The sequence below is a fragment of the Ambystoma mexicanum genome, chromosome 4q (assembly GCF_040938575.1).
Source record: "Ambystoma mexicanum isolate Mex_15411 chromosome 4q, UKY_AmexF1_1, whole genome shotgun sequence".
Lineage (NCBI taxonomy): Eukaryota > Metazoa > Chordata > Amphibia > Caudata > Ambystomatidae > Ambystoma > Ambystoma mexicanum.
Window position 1 is genome coordinate 21,171,263 of NC_090928.1, and position 16,451 is coordinate 21,187,713.

At 44.7% G+C, this 16,451-nt stretch overlaps 1 protein-coding gene and 1 long non-coding RNA gene across 7 annotated transcripts in view; one reads left to right on the forward strand and one right to left on the reverse strand.

Moving 5' to 3' along the window:
* The window catches only part of TARBP1 (TAR (HIV-1) RNA binding protein 1), a 2,688,190-nt gene that overhangs the window by 1,467,848 nt on the left and 1,203,891 nt on the right, over positions 1–16,451 (forward strand). For all 6 annotated transcript variants that reach the window (XM_069607367.1, XM_069607363.1, XM_069607366.1 and 3 more), the window contains exon 15: positions 13,785–13,975. In XM_069607367.1, coding sequence (XP_069463468.1) covers positions 13,785–13,975 — 191 coding nt within the window. The remainder of the gene's footprint in view (positions 1–13,784; positions 13,976–16,451) is intronic.
* The window catches only part of LOC138467418 (uncharacterized), a 146,752-nt gene that overhangs the window by 97,354 nt on the left and 32,947 nt on the right, over positions 1–16,451 (reverse strand). The window lies entirely within an intron of this gene.

Here is a 16,451-nt window from a genome sequence, read left to right on the forward strand (position 1 = left end):
GACTCCTTGTTGCCCCTGTTCCAGCGTTGGGGGTTCACAGACCTGGATTTGTTTGCATCCCCTCTGAAATCCAAGTTGTTAGGGAGAATTCTCTGTTAAAGCTAATTTCTCAAACCTAGTGAGTCCCCCAGCAGCTTTGCTGGATTTTGGGGGTTTATTTTTTTCTCCTGATAAGAGTGAGACTCTTTTACTCCCACTCTTAGACATGATTTGAGGTGTTCCTTTGACTTTGAATGTGTTTTATGGGCTATGGGGTATTTTACTCCATAGGGCTTCATGTGTTTTTGGTATGTGTTACACAGCACCCTCCGTGCAGTAACACAGGGGTGTCATAGTGACCCCCAAACATAGGCTCCATACCCTGGGACTGACTACTGTCTCCCAGGGCATGTAAAGTCACCATTGGCTTTTCTAGTCCTAAATTGTGAACAGAACCAGTACAAACCATCGTATTGTGGACGTACTGATAGGGGCAATTCGATTGCCCCTGGGTCTGTTGTTAGAGGGGGCACTGTCCAGTCCCCCTGATCGAGTTTTGGCTGGTGGCAATGGATACTACTTTTTATATTCGACCGCGAATATATTCCTATGGGATTTTCCCATTGTTCGAGGCTACCACTTTTTTAGCATAGCCTCAAACATACCGCCGGTTTATTAAATTAATATTAATTCACCGGTTGGGATTTTTTGCCAGAACTCGGTGCCAAAATGGCGTCTGTGTTAGCTTTTGTAACTCTAACCCAAGTCGAGCCCTTTTTCCACTTTTTGGCAGGCTTCTGGACAGAAGCCCTCCAAAGTGGTGCCACTCTGTCTGGGTCTACAGGATGTGTGGGAGGGGGGGGTTTAGGCACCCTGGACTGAGTTGCCTCGGCAACTCAAGTCGCACTCTTGTGTAATTGGCCCAGTTGTGAGCCGCCCGGTTCACCACTTAGCATGTTTGAGTGACAGCTAGGACTGATGAATGGGGGTTTTCTTCATAAAAGCAGGGCTTTGGGGACTGGAACTTGAGAAGTCGCCACAGGAACAAGGAATCCGAAGAGGGAGAAGCTGAGCCGACCTGCAACAACGACACCACCGGTGGAGCCCTGCTGAACCGCCTCACCACTTCCCGACGACCGAGAAGATCTTCATCCCGGAGAGTCTTCTTCCTTTGAACTGGTGGGTATAACCAGTTCGCCCTCTTTTTCGCCTTCCTGGATCGTCTCGTGGTCGAATCGCCCGTGCCAAGCACCCCGGCGGCCGGATAGCCATGCTTCACCACTACCGCGAATAAAAGGGTAGTACCTTTTAACCGGGAAACTCCGCGGCTGGTTTCTTCCCTGGCAGTGCAACGACCTCCAGCTTTCCTCCACGTCGAGATCCTCTCTTCCCCTGGACGAAGCACCGACTTGCACCCGCTGCCAGGAACAACTGCCCCCGCTGGAGCTTTCTCACCATTTCAGGTACTGTTTTCCGCCTGGTCTCCCTTGCAACAGACTGTTCAAGGTGTCCCATAAATCCTTGACTCTCTATCCTGGGGTGACCTGGGACCTGCTAACTAACTTTTTCCGAACTGATCTGCAAAGACTTCTAAAGTACAATTCAACTGTGTGATCTTGGACACATTCCGCCTTGCTCTCTCCAAGAGTGGGCCTGGCCTGTGAACTTTCTTGCTCTACAGTAGACTCTGCCTTTCTTGCCTTGCTGTGGTTCTTTTAAAAGTGTTGGTATTGTGGGCTTTCTAATTCTGCCTTTTCCCCTCCCTTTTTAACTAACTTATTGGAGTGCCATCTTAGGTTAAGCGCTCACCTCTGTCTGCAAATAAGTGGTGTTTTAACGAACACTTGTTCAATAAATAATCAGGGATGTATATATATTGATAGTGACTGTGTTTTGAACTTGCTTGCCATATTAGTGTTAGTGTATTTTTACAAGTGTGTTTTTAAATAAATAATTATATACCTTTATACCAAAGCTCTGGTCAGTGTTTGCTTGTGCTACTGTATTTTGGTACCTAATGTGTATACTCTATATACTGCCTAACTCTTCTTGAGAGAAGTCTGACTGCTCAGCCACAGCTACCAGGTAAATCTGGGTGGTGCAGACTGCTACCAATTGGGTTTACTGCCAACACCTGTAGTCTTAAGCCTTTTGCAGTGGTCCCTAAGGGAACTGCACAGGTTTCTGCCTAACACAAGTGCCCCCAGTTTGCTTCATGGGCTGGGCGGGACGGGGTCTCTGGGAGATACCTTCTAGATCTGTTAGCACGGCTGTAGGTGTTGTTTTCCCACCCACCCCTCTACGCCAACGGACCAGCTGCATGTTTCAGGCTTTGGTGGGTTGCAGCCTCATCTTGATTGCCCCCCACTGGCCTTCGAGACCCTGGTTTTTGGATCTGCTGCAGTTGTGCTCCCAGGGTCCCATCCACCTTCAGATCTCCAGCAGGGGATTCCTGATGCAGCAGGGCGGGTCAGTGGAACATCTGGACCTGACCAAGCTGGCGCTGGCGGCTTGGTTCCTGACCAGCTGAGACTTCAACATGCTCAATATTCAGATGACAACTGCAACATCATTCAGCGGGCCAGGAGGCCCTCGACTTGGTCCCAGTATAACAGTAAATGGATTAGGTTCTGTCACACTCACCTGTGTCTCTGCAGGAGCGATGGAGGAGCCTCCCTTGACCCCGAGTCTTCACTTCCCCTGTTTCACCCGGAGGAATACCTTGATCTTTAGTAGGGTGTGCACTCCATCGTGCATTCACAGGGGCGCGATTCAATTATGTGATTGGTGCCAATGTCTGTAGGCTGAGTTCAGATGCCAAACGCTGATTTATGCCTTCACAGCGAGGCAGAGTGTTCAAGGTGCCAGTTTCTTTACTGGCTAGGAAGTCCTTCCCACAAGTGAACGTTGCGCGGAGAATGTTGTGTCCAAAATTGTCGGTATTGTCTTTGTTTGCCGGGATTTTCATGGGTGAGTAGAGCTGCGTGTAGAAGCTAGCTGCTGGTAGGTTTACGCAGCGTCTTCAATTCGAGCGCGCCTGGTAATGTCTCTCCCTTTCCCTTGCAGGAGAAATTATGGGTATTAGCACCTCGAGTTCGGGTTTAGCGCTACTGGATATATGGTGGTTGGGTAAGTATTCACGGAGGCTTTTGGTAGGTATGCACCACAAGCGCAGTGAAATAAGTGTCCACGTTATTGGGGCGAGCGCAATGAATAATGTCTCTTCTTTCTTTTGCAGGGGTTTGTGCGCTCGTACAACTGACCTGGATTCCAGCGTCACAGGAAGATTCAGTGAGTATGCGCAGCATTACTGATGTCTGCGTGCTAACGCAATTCTTCTTTGTTCTTACACATGCCGATGTAGAAGTCCCCTCTTGACTGGAAATAGCTGCAGCGTGGAGTAAGAACGGAGGTTCTTCTGGAGCAGGTAAGCAGAAGCAGAATTATCCGGAGCAGGTAAGCAGAAGCAGGATGATCCGGAGCAGGTAAGCAGAAGCAGGATGATCTGGAGAAGGTAAGCAGAAGCTGGCTGATCCGGAGCACGGCAAGTGTGTTGCTGATACAGCTCACAGTATGCAACACGAAGCACTGGAAGAATCTTGAGTGTGGCTTATATAGCCAGCCACTCCCAAACACTAGAGAGCTCATGAATCATTATGCACTTCCTGTTTGGCAACTAGGAAGTTGCTACAAACACTAGGAAGTAATTAAAGGAAAGATTTGCTATGGGTTCTTTGTGTGCCTATGCCAGGCTTGCCAAGCCTCCACCCAGCTTGCCCCAACTTACCTGCCTGATACCCATGACAGTCCTGCCACTGGGCTCATCGCATGTGTTTATCCTGCTCCATTCTCCCTTCTGGTGAAACCCACTCTACTGGACACATTCTGGATGCCCTCATCCACTCTGACCTTCCTCTGTCATCTCCTATGGTCACCCCCCTCTCTTGGTCAGACCACTCCCTTTTCTCCTCCCACCTGGGTCCCTATAGCCCTGTGGCCTCGCCCCCAGAAGCCTGATGAAGTCACCAGAATTGTCCACTCCATGAAGGTCTCTATCAAACAGGTTTCCCCTAACTCGAGAGTCATCAATGACAACATTGGCTCTCTTGCCCCTGCACATGCTGATCTCTGTAACCAGTCCTTTACTACTGGTTCTTTCCTCTCCTCCCTCAAGCACTCCCTTGTGCCCCCCATCTTAAAAAAACATCAGCAGACCCTACCTGTCCAGCCAACTACCGCCCTATCTCCATCACCCTTTTACTGAGGAAACTGCTGGAGAAGTTGTCCCTGTCCCAACTCCACTCACACTGAACTTGTTGGTGGTCTCCCTGACCATCAAGCTGGATTCCGAGCATCGAGAGGCATGGAAACTCTTCTCCTGAACACCTGTGAAGAACTGCTTGCATCCCTGGATCCCGATTCCCCAGCTGTCCTTATCCTTCTTGATCTCTCCTCTGCATTTGACACAGTCAACCATTCCATCCTCATACAAAGACTGCACAACGCCCTTGGTATCTCAGAGCGGGCACCGGTCAGGCTGACCTCCTTCCTTACTGACCGCTCCTCTCAAGTCATCCTTTGCACCTTTTCCTCTCCTACTTCTGTCTCCTTGTGGTGTCCCCCAGGGATCTATCCTCTCACCCTGACTCTTTAACATCTACCTTTCTCAGCTGGCACTCCTCTCCTCATTCCCCCAACTTCCAGCATTATGCAGACAACACACAACTCTTCTTCAAACTTCCTGCTGACCCTCTTGCACCTGCCATCCATGCCTGGTGCACTTCCAATGATCTCTGTCTCAATGCCAGCAAAACTGAGATCCTTCCTATTGGGACCCTTGCTCCCAACTTCTTCCCTTCACTCTAGCCTTCCTAAATGGGCACTCCCCCTGCTCCCTCTTCTGAAGCCGGAAACCTTGCAGTTATCTTTGGCTCCTCTCTCTCCTTCCTCCCACACACTCAGGACATTGCCAAGAAGTCCCACTTTCAGCTCTTCCTTCTCAAAGGAATTCTACTTTTTCTCACCTTCCCCCAGAAGCTCAATGTTACCCGAGCCCTGGTTCTCTCTAGGCTTGACAATTGCAATAGCCTCCTCCTGAATACTCCTCCTTCCACTCTGCATCCTCTCCAGCTAATGCATAATAGGGCAGTGAGACTTATCTTTGGCCGCAAGCCCAGGGACCGCATCTCTCCTGCCCTAAAGTCTTCACTGGCTCCTGGTTACTTCACAGATTAAATTCATATCCCTCTGTATCATCCACAAGGCTTTCTGCGGCCAGGTACCACACTATCTGCAACTCTCTTACTAAATATTCCCCCTCTAGACCCCTGTGCTCCTCTGTCACCAACTCTTTGTGTAAATTGTTACACTAAACAGAGGGAAGGGGGGTTGATCTCTTTCCTCATCTGGCTCCCTTCTCTGGAACAGCCTCCCACTTCATCTTGAGCAGGACTTTCTTAAATTCCGGAAGCTCCTCAAGACTTCCCTCTTTACCTCGCCTTCCCTGCCACTCTCCTTTGCTAATCTCACAGTTGCATTTTTGGTGTTCAGGGCCCTTGTGCATCCCCGAAGCCCTGACCTCCCACACTGAATCCCCCCAGCTTCTGTCCATCCTCAGCACTTGCCTTGGCTCACCTTCCACCCTGGAAGCTCGCACTTATCTATCTTTGCACTTCATTTGCTGCTCACCAATGAGCAGCACAGCACCTATCCCATGCCCCCTCCCTTCTGCACTAGCACGTTTTGAACATTCACAAGCCATAGTAGATTTGTCTGCCCATGCCCCTCCCACTGTATTAATATTTCTATATATTTTGATGATTTTTACATCCCCTTGTCCCCTCCCTGTGGGCGCTTTGAACCAACTGGCTTTTTCAGCACACCTGACTCGTTCTGGAGTACAGGTGGATACTTCCCATGCTTATTTGGCAGCCATGGGGGCTCATAAGAATTCCCCTGAGCATGTGTTTTCTGCAGCCAACCCAGTGGTTAAGGCCCACCCTAAAGGGTTATAGGCTTTTTCCGCCGGTGCATGCATCGCACCCGGTGTGGGGCCCTAATGTGGTTCTTGTAGCTTTGCAGCTCAAGCCTTTCGAGCTGATGGCCTCTGTGGACATCCGCTTGGTGACACTAAAGACAGTTTTACTGGTGGCTCTCACCTCTGCGGGCCGGGTTAGTGAGCTGCAGGTGTTGTCCTCATGCAAGCCCTTCACCACGTTTCACAACGACAAGGTCATCTTGCTCACTCACCCAAACTTCTTGCCCAAGGTGCTCTTTCCATTTCATCTGAATCAAGTGATCTTCCTGCGTGTGTTCTTCCCAAACCCGCAGTCCGAGGCGGAGAGGACCCTGCATTCCTTGATCCTCAAGAGGGTCCTCAAGTTTCTCTCTCAGACTAAATCCTTCAGGAAGTCCGAGGCATTGTTCATGGCTTTTGGGGTCTCCTCCCCCTGCTTTCAGGCTTCCAAGGCTTGCGTTGCCCATTGGATGGTTGTCCATTTCAGAGGCTTACAGGGCAATGAGCATACTAGTTCCTGAGGGGATTCATGCTCATGCTGTCAGAGGCAAGGCCACGGCTGTCGCGTTTCAGAGACATGCTTCTTGGGATATCATCAGCAAGGCAGCTACTTGGGCCATTCCGTCGGCCTTCTGTAAGCTCTACTCAGTGGACACCACCTCCAGGTGCGATGAGTTTTGTCTGGCGGTTTGGCAGAACCTTTTCGCTTCATCCTAGATATGCAGCAGGTTCTCACAGCTCCACCCTATATTCTTGTTCGTTGGAATCGCCCACAAGGATGGAGCAAACAGGACGGGACGTATGAGTAATTCAAGTTACTCACTAGAGCACTCCTATTCCATACTCCCCTTTCTTCCATATGTACTACCCTCCTTCTCCGGCTAGTATGCCAATAGCTAATATGTAATAAGAGAAGCCAGGTATCTAAGAGTCCAATGTGTTCAAAGGGGACTGAAGTGAAACACTGAATGCTGGGGCCTCATCAGTGCCTCCCCACGCCTGAGGCCACAACTCCACATGCTATACTAAATTTGAAGGGGAAGCTCACTGTTTTTTCTTTGCCAAAGGTTCCTGTACAGTCCCCATGTTGGTGGACGCCCACAAGGATGGAGAAAAAGGGGACTATGGACCGAGTACTCGCGTCACTATGTGAGTAACTTTAATTTCCTGCTGGAGTCCCCACTCTCCTCTGACAGCCGTCTCCTCCCATGTGATCCATCCTCGGAATACCACCCCCAGAGTCAGGATCAGGTAGAGGCTTCCACTGGGGATCAGTGATCTACGCAGGATTCATCACAGAAGTCAATAATAGAACTGGTGGTAATGGGGTGGAGGAACAGTAGACTAAGCATCAAGTACCACGTGATGTTAACTCTTTCATAATTCGGTGCATATTTCCAGAGAACGACTGCAGGAGAATAAACGCTCATACTTGCTACATTTATTGCAAGGTATCCCTCCTTTGCGGAATTTTGATACTTGCGATTTCAATTTTTTTGATCCATTGGACAATGAGGATGCGCCCAGGTCTAGGATTCATTGTTAAAGAATGGAAACTGTTTTGGCTATTCCAGAACAGCATCAAAGTTGTTCAAAGCTAGGTTGCCATCTGGATTCAGCTTCGGTTGCATACTGAAGATATGTGACCCCGACAAATTCTGTTACTATTAATAAGGAATTGCCTGAATTAATCTCTCATGTACCCAAAACCTGAAGAAATACAGCAAGTATTGAACTGGATTTCCAATCTGGTACCGGCTGGAATTGTAAAACAAGCATGATTGGTTGAAATTGATATATGGCACACTAGAGGATTTAACCATTGCCTCTCCGGAGATGGTTCATTAAAGTTGCTTAAAGCTAAGGACCTTCTCTTAATCAAAGAGACATGGCTTACTAAAGATGTTTATATTGATGGTTATAAAATATACCATCAATTTGTCTAAGGGTGGTTGGGGTAAAGCATTCAATCCTGTCACGTGCCTGTCACTGCCCAAGGCACCTTTCCCAGGGATCACCTCACCTGGATCTTCACTGTGGCTGAGTACCTTCTGCCTCCTTCTCCGGTCCTTTGGAGGTTTCTCTTCTTCCCCTTCCTTCTTTAGAGATCCTTTCCCCTTCTTACGTTCAAAGAGATAGGGGCGGTCTCCTCCCGAGGCCACTTTGACCGTTAATAGAACAAACAGTCAAGTGAACCCTGGGGAGCCCGCTCCTTCAAACAGGGAAAAAGCCAGAAAGGCAGAAAAAACCCTGTGTAGCTGCAGATGACGATGGCCGAGTAGATTTGAAGGTCCAGAGGCAGGTGAGGACTTTATACACTGAACTTGGTTGTAAATCCAAAGGATAGCGGCTCAGATGTGGGGCTTTTCTGGAGGAAGGAGTCCGGGAAGGAGAGGTAAGGAAGAGTCGCTGAAGAGAACCTCCGCAATACACACGGAAGCGGGCAAAGAAGAGTAAGCACGGGAATAGTACTCCCGGAGAAACAGGTAAGAACAGAGAGAACGAAAAGTCAGAACGAGAGAGAGCACAAGAGAGAATGAGTGAGTCTGAGTGAGTGAGAGTGAGAGAGAACGAGAAATGTAGTGAAAGTAGCCCCGAGCGGGTTGGAGCCGACAAGTCGGAACCCCGCCGCCGGGGAAGGCAGCTCTGCGGAGCGCGAAGCAGATAGTTAGAACAGAACTAGACAAAGCCGGAAAACGTAAACTGAGTGATATTCAAGGAAGGCAAAAGAAGAGAACCGAAAACCGGCGAGAATGATAGGGCAGCAGCGAAAATATATATCAGCAAAGGGGAATGCTGAGACGGGAGGAAAACCAAGGAAGGCACTGGTAAGGAACAAAGCGAAAGTCAGCGAAAGCGAGTTGCAACGCGACTCGCAGGGGGCGTGGCTTCCATATATGCCCGTAGCAAAAAAAGGCTAGACCGCTAACACACAAGCCGTAGAGTCCTGATAGCGCCTCCATCTTGCCCATAGCTTCCATGGCCGCATCGGTGTGACAGTGCCATTCATTTGCCCACTTCATGCAAAGCTTTCATGGTTTTAGGGATCTCCTTGAAAGTAGGTCAGGGCAGGAGAACTATAACAATGAATGTCTATAACCCCAATGATGGAACTGAAACTGATTGCACTGTCGAGTATATTTATTATTTGTTGATAGATTGGGTCACTGATACTAGTAAAGATCTAATTTTGGTTGCAGAGGACCGCAACGCACACTGTTTGGACAAACCTTTTGATTCGGTAACATGCCTATTGTATGTTGACTCTGTGATGCAGTTTTTGAAATCTAACTACCTGGACAAAAATTGGGTGAGTGCATTAAACGAGTGGGGATTGTTGATGTTAAATGGAGATACTATTTGGCGTCACACTAAGAGAGAGCGTTGGCTGATCGCCTGAGCCAGATTTGATTGCCTGCAGCTGAGGGGAGCTACTTCCAAATAGAGTGGATATCCTGAAGTAGCGAGTTGTCCAGCGTGTGGTATTGCTAATGAGGATTTTGCCCATCTCTTATTGTTTTGCCCTGCCTATAATGTCATTAGACGGTCTACTCAACTGCCGGCTCTTAAGCCAACCAACATCCGTTTCTATAGGCCGGCAGTTATATACCTTTTGACAGCAGACTCAGTCTTGACAGCTTGGGCACTACTGTCTTTTTTTGTAAAGAGCCATATCTCAAAGAAAGGGGCTGTTTATGTATTTCCCCAAAATGATTGGCTACCTTTGGCGTAACAGAAAGGAGTATTGCTCCAAATGAATTGGGAGCACTGTGCGGTCCTTTTGCCTCCCTTGCAATAAATGTTTACCTATGTGTAAACCGGATTAAATGTTTAGTATGCACCCTATTGGACCGAATGTGTTTTGGTATTTATGAACTTTCCTGTTTGTTAGATGATTTTTACCCGTTGACAGTCGTGTTTTGATTGGTCCTTTTATCTTTGGAAAATTGGATTTTATACATACTTGTGAGCAATACTTTTATGTACTGTGCCATTATATTTTGTATGTGTTTGATGGATTATTTGATCCGAATAAACGGATTGATTGACTGAAATGGAGGTACTGCTTTAGCGTCTCAAGCAAATGCAGGTGTGTGAATGTGGCTAGACTTTAGTTTGTTTTTGTCGACCCCGATTTATCTGCAGTGATCCAGAGTATGACTGTTGTCCAGACTAGTTAAAGCGATCATGCAATGCTTACAATTAACCTAATTATGGCTATGTTTGAAGCTGAACAGGAATTGATAGGAGACATAAATATAAACACTGCCAATAATAGGATACCGTGGACAGAAGGGAATATTAGAAAGATAAAGGCATATGTTGCTAAGCTCAATCAATGTGAGTTAGTCTAGTGTTTAAAACTGGCGAAGACATTGAGAGGGGGATTAAGCAGTTAACAAGTAGATTTGGGTTGCAAAGGGGCATTTATGCAGTTTCAGATAGTAGTGGGGGTACTAAAAGGTTTGACCAGGATATCAGGGATGCCAAACACTCTATGCATAGGGAAGTTAGAGTGGTAGCTAATAGCCCCCTTGATTTGGATGCAAAGTCTGCTGTATCAAAGCAGTACATTTTTTTTTTTTTTATAGAAACCTCGTTAAGAGCAAGGGCAATCCGGGATGGCAGAAGACGGTGAATGTATTGGCCAAGGTGGATTGTAGGATGATTTGGCAACATTTGAATATGAATAATGGCGTGAAAGCCAAGAAGGTCACAAATCCTATTCAAGAAGTTGTTTGGAGAGAGTTTACTATACGACAATTTGGAAGGACTGAAGATGACGAATATGTTGGTAAATCTAATGTTGGTGACTCGGATTTAAAATAGTGTATATAAATTCTGTTGGGGTTGATGAAAAGATTGAAATCCTCCAAGGCACCCGGGCCTAACTGGCAGGCGAACGCGTTACTGAAATCTGTCGCTTTAGCATGGGCAATTGCGGTTGAACAATTGTTTAACAAGATCGTATATACAAAACAAATTCCACGGACGTGGTGCACATCTCTTTTAGTACCCATATATAAAGCTTGCGTTTGACTGGAGCATGCTAATTATTGGCTCCTGTCGATGTTAGATGTCACTGGTAAATTATTTTCTGCTGTACTACTTAAGACACTGTAGGAATGGGCCGGTAAAGGAAAAATTCTGGATGATATGCAATTGGGCTTTAGAGAGGGAAGCTCGACAATACATATTTTGATGTTGATAGATCTGATCAGTGGAAGAGCCAGAGCAAGAGGTAATCCTGTGTTGTATGCAGCATTTATAGATTTCCAAGCTGCATTTGACAGTGATCCATGAAAAACTATGGAGAAAACTGGCTGGGTTCGGCTGTTCGGGTGATCAGTTATGCTTGATGCAGCTGTTGGATGCTGAAACACGTGTAAAGGTGAGGTTGGACATTGGAGGTGAGCGGGGGTGGTTTCACTGCTCCCATAGTGAGCGGTGTGAAACAGGGCTGCGTACCTACTGGATTTACCTCATGCATTGAGAGCTATAGCTAATTGCCTACCAAGAATTGGCAAATAAAGATAAGTAGTCTGTTGTATGCAGACAATATTGTACTATTAGATCATACCTGTGACAGTTTAAATCTCTCTGAAAATCCTGGAACAATATGCTGAACAGAACAACCTTTCTATTTACCTCTCAAAAGCAAAGGTGATGCAATTTAGCTTTAAATTTAGCTGTTAATTTGGCTGATGGGTGGAAAACTAGAATATGTGGATAGTTAAGATATTTGGGAGTGAATATATAAGTTGGCGGAGGATCCAATTTCCTTGTTAAGGACAGAAGAAGATGGGCAATTACCAACTTAATTGCAAAATATTCATGCAAGACATCTGGATATAGTCTTGCTGGCATATTGCGGCTATATAGGCAATGCTTTTGCCCATCTATTTTATATGGATTGGAGGTACTTACAAGTGTGGATCTGAAGTGGCTGGGAGTGCTGGAGGGCAAGTTTTGGCAGTGAATTCTATCTCTTTCCCCTGGCGTGCTGATGCCTATTATAAGATTGGAGTTAGGACTGATGTCACTTCATGGTCAGGTCCTTGAAAGGAAATGATTGTTAGGTTTTAAAATTCTTAAAAATCCTAAATGCCCGGCATTGAGAGTTTTGAGCACACTTTCTGCGCCTATTGGAACATCTCCTAAGAAGTTACTGTTTGAAATTGCGTGCTATAAGATGCTAGAAATTGTCTCGTGGGCACCCAATCAATCTATGGAACTTCCAGCACTATGTTGAAAATTGAAAACGAACTTGCGAATTTGGACCTGGAATTGTAACTACAATAAACTGAAGAGACTGAAAACATATACAGAGGTGTTTGAGAATATGCCGAAATCTCTTACTCCACAAAGATATTTAATAATTTGCGCCTCAGCAAAGTTTGAAGGTTCATATTACTACTTCGGGTCAATCAACTTCCCGTGTTAAGTATAGTGGGCGCCAGACAAGGTTTAGCTTTGGAACCCGGAATATGTTGGTTATTTAATATCTGCAGTAAACTAGAGACATCAAGACACGTCCTAACACAATGTATAAGCTCTGGGCCTTTGTACATGAACGAGTTTGGTGACTTTGTCTAGAAATATGACACGATTAAGAGACATGACTTTTAGAAATATTGTCTCAGTACAAGGAACACAGCGCTGCATAATGCACTTTACAGAACTTGAATTCACATTGCTGCTAAATTGAATATTGACAGATTTTTTTTTTACATGGTAAAGATGTTATTCTTTATTAGGGATACTTTTAAATCTATAGTTAGTAATTTACTAATATTTTGATGAAATTGAATATATGATTAAGATGAGATTTGTTAATTAAAAAAAATAATTTAATACTTTTGTATGTGAAAAGTTTCTTTTGAAACTGAAACACATTAAAAAACAATCAATCGAATAATTGCAATGTTACAAAATTAGGCACCAGAGAGAATAGCAAAAAGTACACTAGCCATTTGTATTACTTAATCCAGTGTGGTCGAACTGCAATCCGAGTAAATATAAAGATGCATTGACTGATGTATGGAAGAATACTTGCTGCGATATACTGCAGTGGTTTGTAAACATAAAGGAAACAGCTTGATCATTTTATGTAAGCAACTATCAAATTCCAACTAGCATAAATTATGGAACAAAGTAGGACTAAAACCCCATGTACTTATTGGATTCTCGAAATATGGTTGGAGAAATGTTGCATTAGCTCGCCTGCTCAATCATATTGAATGCCCAACGTTTGAGGATAACTTGGAATGATTGAGCCATCTTATGCATACTGCCTATATCTGAAAATACTTTCAGATGTCCTCCTGTGATGTATACACAGGTCTTCCATCCTTTCACCGGTGAACATATCCCACATTTTCTTTTTGTGCCCATTGTATAAGGATATCTGTAGTTCTAATCTTAATATGGGTTCCAACAACTATGGCCTTAGATCACAGAAATATGTGGAGAAACAATGTTAATCTACACAAAATGTAATAGTAGGAATTTGTACATAAAGTGCATGCTTAAGAAAAGATGTTTTAAATGTGCAGCTTGATTTTATTTGGGTATATGAAATGCTGAATAATGTATGTGGAGTAATTTTTAATTTTTTTTATTTTATTTTTTATACAGGTTGTAATTTCAAGGGACATATGTATGAATTAGCTTGCTTTCATGATGAATGTTGGTTAGAGCTGAAATTAATAAGAAAAGAATTCCGTCTGAAGTGCATGTAAAAAAATTATCATGCTTGACGTTTATTTATTTTTTTATTTTCCACTAGAAAATAACACTTGGGAAGCAGATTCAAAAAGTCGTTAGCATGGCCTGTTTGGCCTGGGCATGCGAAATGGCTAGTCGTGCTGAAAGAATGCAGATTGAATCCCGAGATGTGACCAAGCTGCTTTCAGGATTTGTTTCATCTACTCCTCTTAATCAAGCATTAAAGAAGCCAGAGCATATTGAAGTGAACGCGTATGTACAACATTAATTGTTTGGAAATATTCACATAGATGCTAACTTTTCACAGTGGGTCTGTGGGTCACATGTGCATTGCACACACTCCCATAGCACAAACTCCAGAAATGTGCATAATTTGCATTGTTCTACCCACCTCACTTGCGCTGTGTACCCACCATATTTAGGGCAATTGCTTTAGAATTAGGAACAAGCACAGTCCACTTTTATTTATGTTTTCGGAATAGTGTAGATAAGGGTAACTGTCCCAATAGAGGTGACAGTTCATTAGTTGACTTATTTGCGATTAAATTGACAGGCAAGCACTTCATGTTATGTGAATCACTCAGCTGAAGTGTGTACTGCATTGTACGTTTGAGGTACTCTTTAATAAGCATTCAGCTTAGAATGTGTGTTTACTATCGGGCACTTTCTTGATAAAGTGAAACATCAGTAATTAATATATGTAGATGAACCCAACACAATTATTTGGACTTATAATTAACCTCATTTTAATACTTGTATATCTGTCTACTCGGTGCATGATTTATTTTCAGAAATGAGCATTATTTTAAACCCTAGCCCCACCAATAACCTTTGTGCCCACAATTGCTTGGGAGATGAGACAGCAAGGCTGTATCAGTCGGGGCTGTGAACTCTGCAGACTTTAGTTCACCAGATGTCAAAGTTCTGTGACTGTTTGGCAGAAGCATACCCCTGCAAAGCCATTTTACGCAGTCAAAAAGGCTCAGCCTGCTTCTAAAAGGATCATCACTTTAATAACGTGATAACATTATTTCTCAGTCTGCCCTCCTTGTGGGTTTCTTGACTTGTGGCTTTGGTGTTTTGAAAGCTATGTATTTTGTGTACTCTAGAGCTGAGTAGAATGCCCTTGATCTGTTAGTGGACCTGTTCTGCAGATAGCAGGGGCATTCTGCCCATTTTGCTCTTCCATCTGGAGAGTGAAACCCGGACAAAGTCAGTTGCCAGACAACACCATTTGAATGATCATGTAACTGGATAAGCAGTAATAAACGATTTTACAGAAAGATCTGTGTTTCAGCCAATAACAGTGTGCAAAATATCTTTGTGTATCAGAGGGTCCTGGATGGTTTTCCAGTCTTCATCTTGGAAAGCTTTGCCACTGACATGTCAATAAACAACCATGGTTGCTGTGAAATCTGTTTCTACTGTGACCCCTTCTGGGGGAAAGTTCCAATGATGGCCAATACTATTAATCTTTTTTTTCTCATTCTTAAAAGCATCCTTCAAATATATTTTTTTACTGGTTGGGAACAATGTATACTCATTTTGTATGATCGGCACTAAACTGCTGAAAGAGCCAGTATTGGGTTTTGGCGAGTTTACTAAATGCTGTGTGCTGGTTTGTAATGAAAATTGTCGGGAAATGTTGTGACCATCCAATTAGATTTGACAAGTAAATCAGCTAACATTTGTTTGTACTATTTCTCTACATTGACTTCCACATCCGGCACTTCAGTGAAACCTCCCTGTGAGTAGTCTGGCCGGAGAGCACAGGGCTAAAGCTATATCTCAGAGTATGCACTGAGATTATCAGAGATTCCTGAGGCAATGCTAGCATATAACAAAAACGGGGTACATACCAAGCTGATCTGAGTCTAGATAGGTATTCACAGGAACTGCAGGGGCAGGAGCTGGCTTGTAAGTAAAGAGACAGAGAGAAAGCAAAGACAAGCAAACAGTGGGCAACACGGATTGATAAGAATAAAGGGCGTACTGGAATGTGACAAGGGGTCTCCATGGATTAGAGAAGCTCTTGGGATCGTTCCCGGCAGATTACTTTTAACAGCTGTCATACATTAGCGTCATGAATTAGGCGTGCCAAAGAGACTGCTGTACTCAATGCAAGGGTAAATCTGGAGACTATTTGACTATTTACTGAGGCAGGTGAGATTCCAACGGACTAGGCGAAGGCAACAGAAGTCTTTCCCTTATCTGATCTGAACAAAGACCAACCCAGGGGTCACACTGTTAACTCATGCATAGTGGAGGCACAACAGTGGACTAATATTTAATACAGACAGAAAGCAGAGTTGTGTGAGACAGGCATGGTATCAAGAGATGACACAGAAAACTAAAAAAAACTTGGAGACATTGAATATCTCAGTGCTGAGTATTGTTTGCAGAGTTTCTATAACCCTGATATGATACTAATGCATTTGATATGTACACTGCAGTCCCAATTGATGGCTGCATATGTGCTTCAAGAGGAGAATTACACCAGATAATAGTACAGCCAGAGAACTTCCCTCCTTTGAGTGATCCTGTTGCATCAGACCCTGGGGCTTCTGTGAACTTCATATAAGAATCAGACTATTCAGACACATCGGCCACTCATGTTCAACCGGATTACAATGCCAACACCCAGTTACATGAGTCTGTTACCCCAAATAAAAAACCCTCAGTGGAGAGAATGGGTACCTCTGTGCCAAATATTTTGCACAGTTTTCTG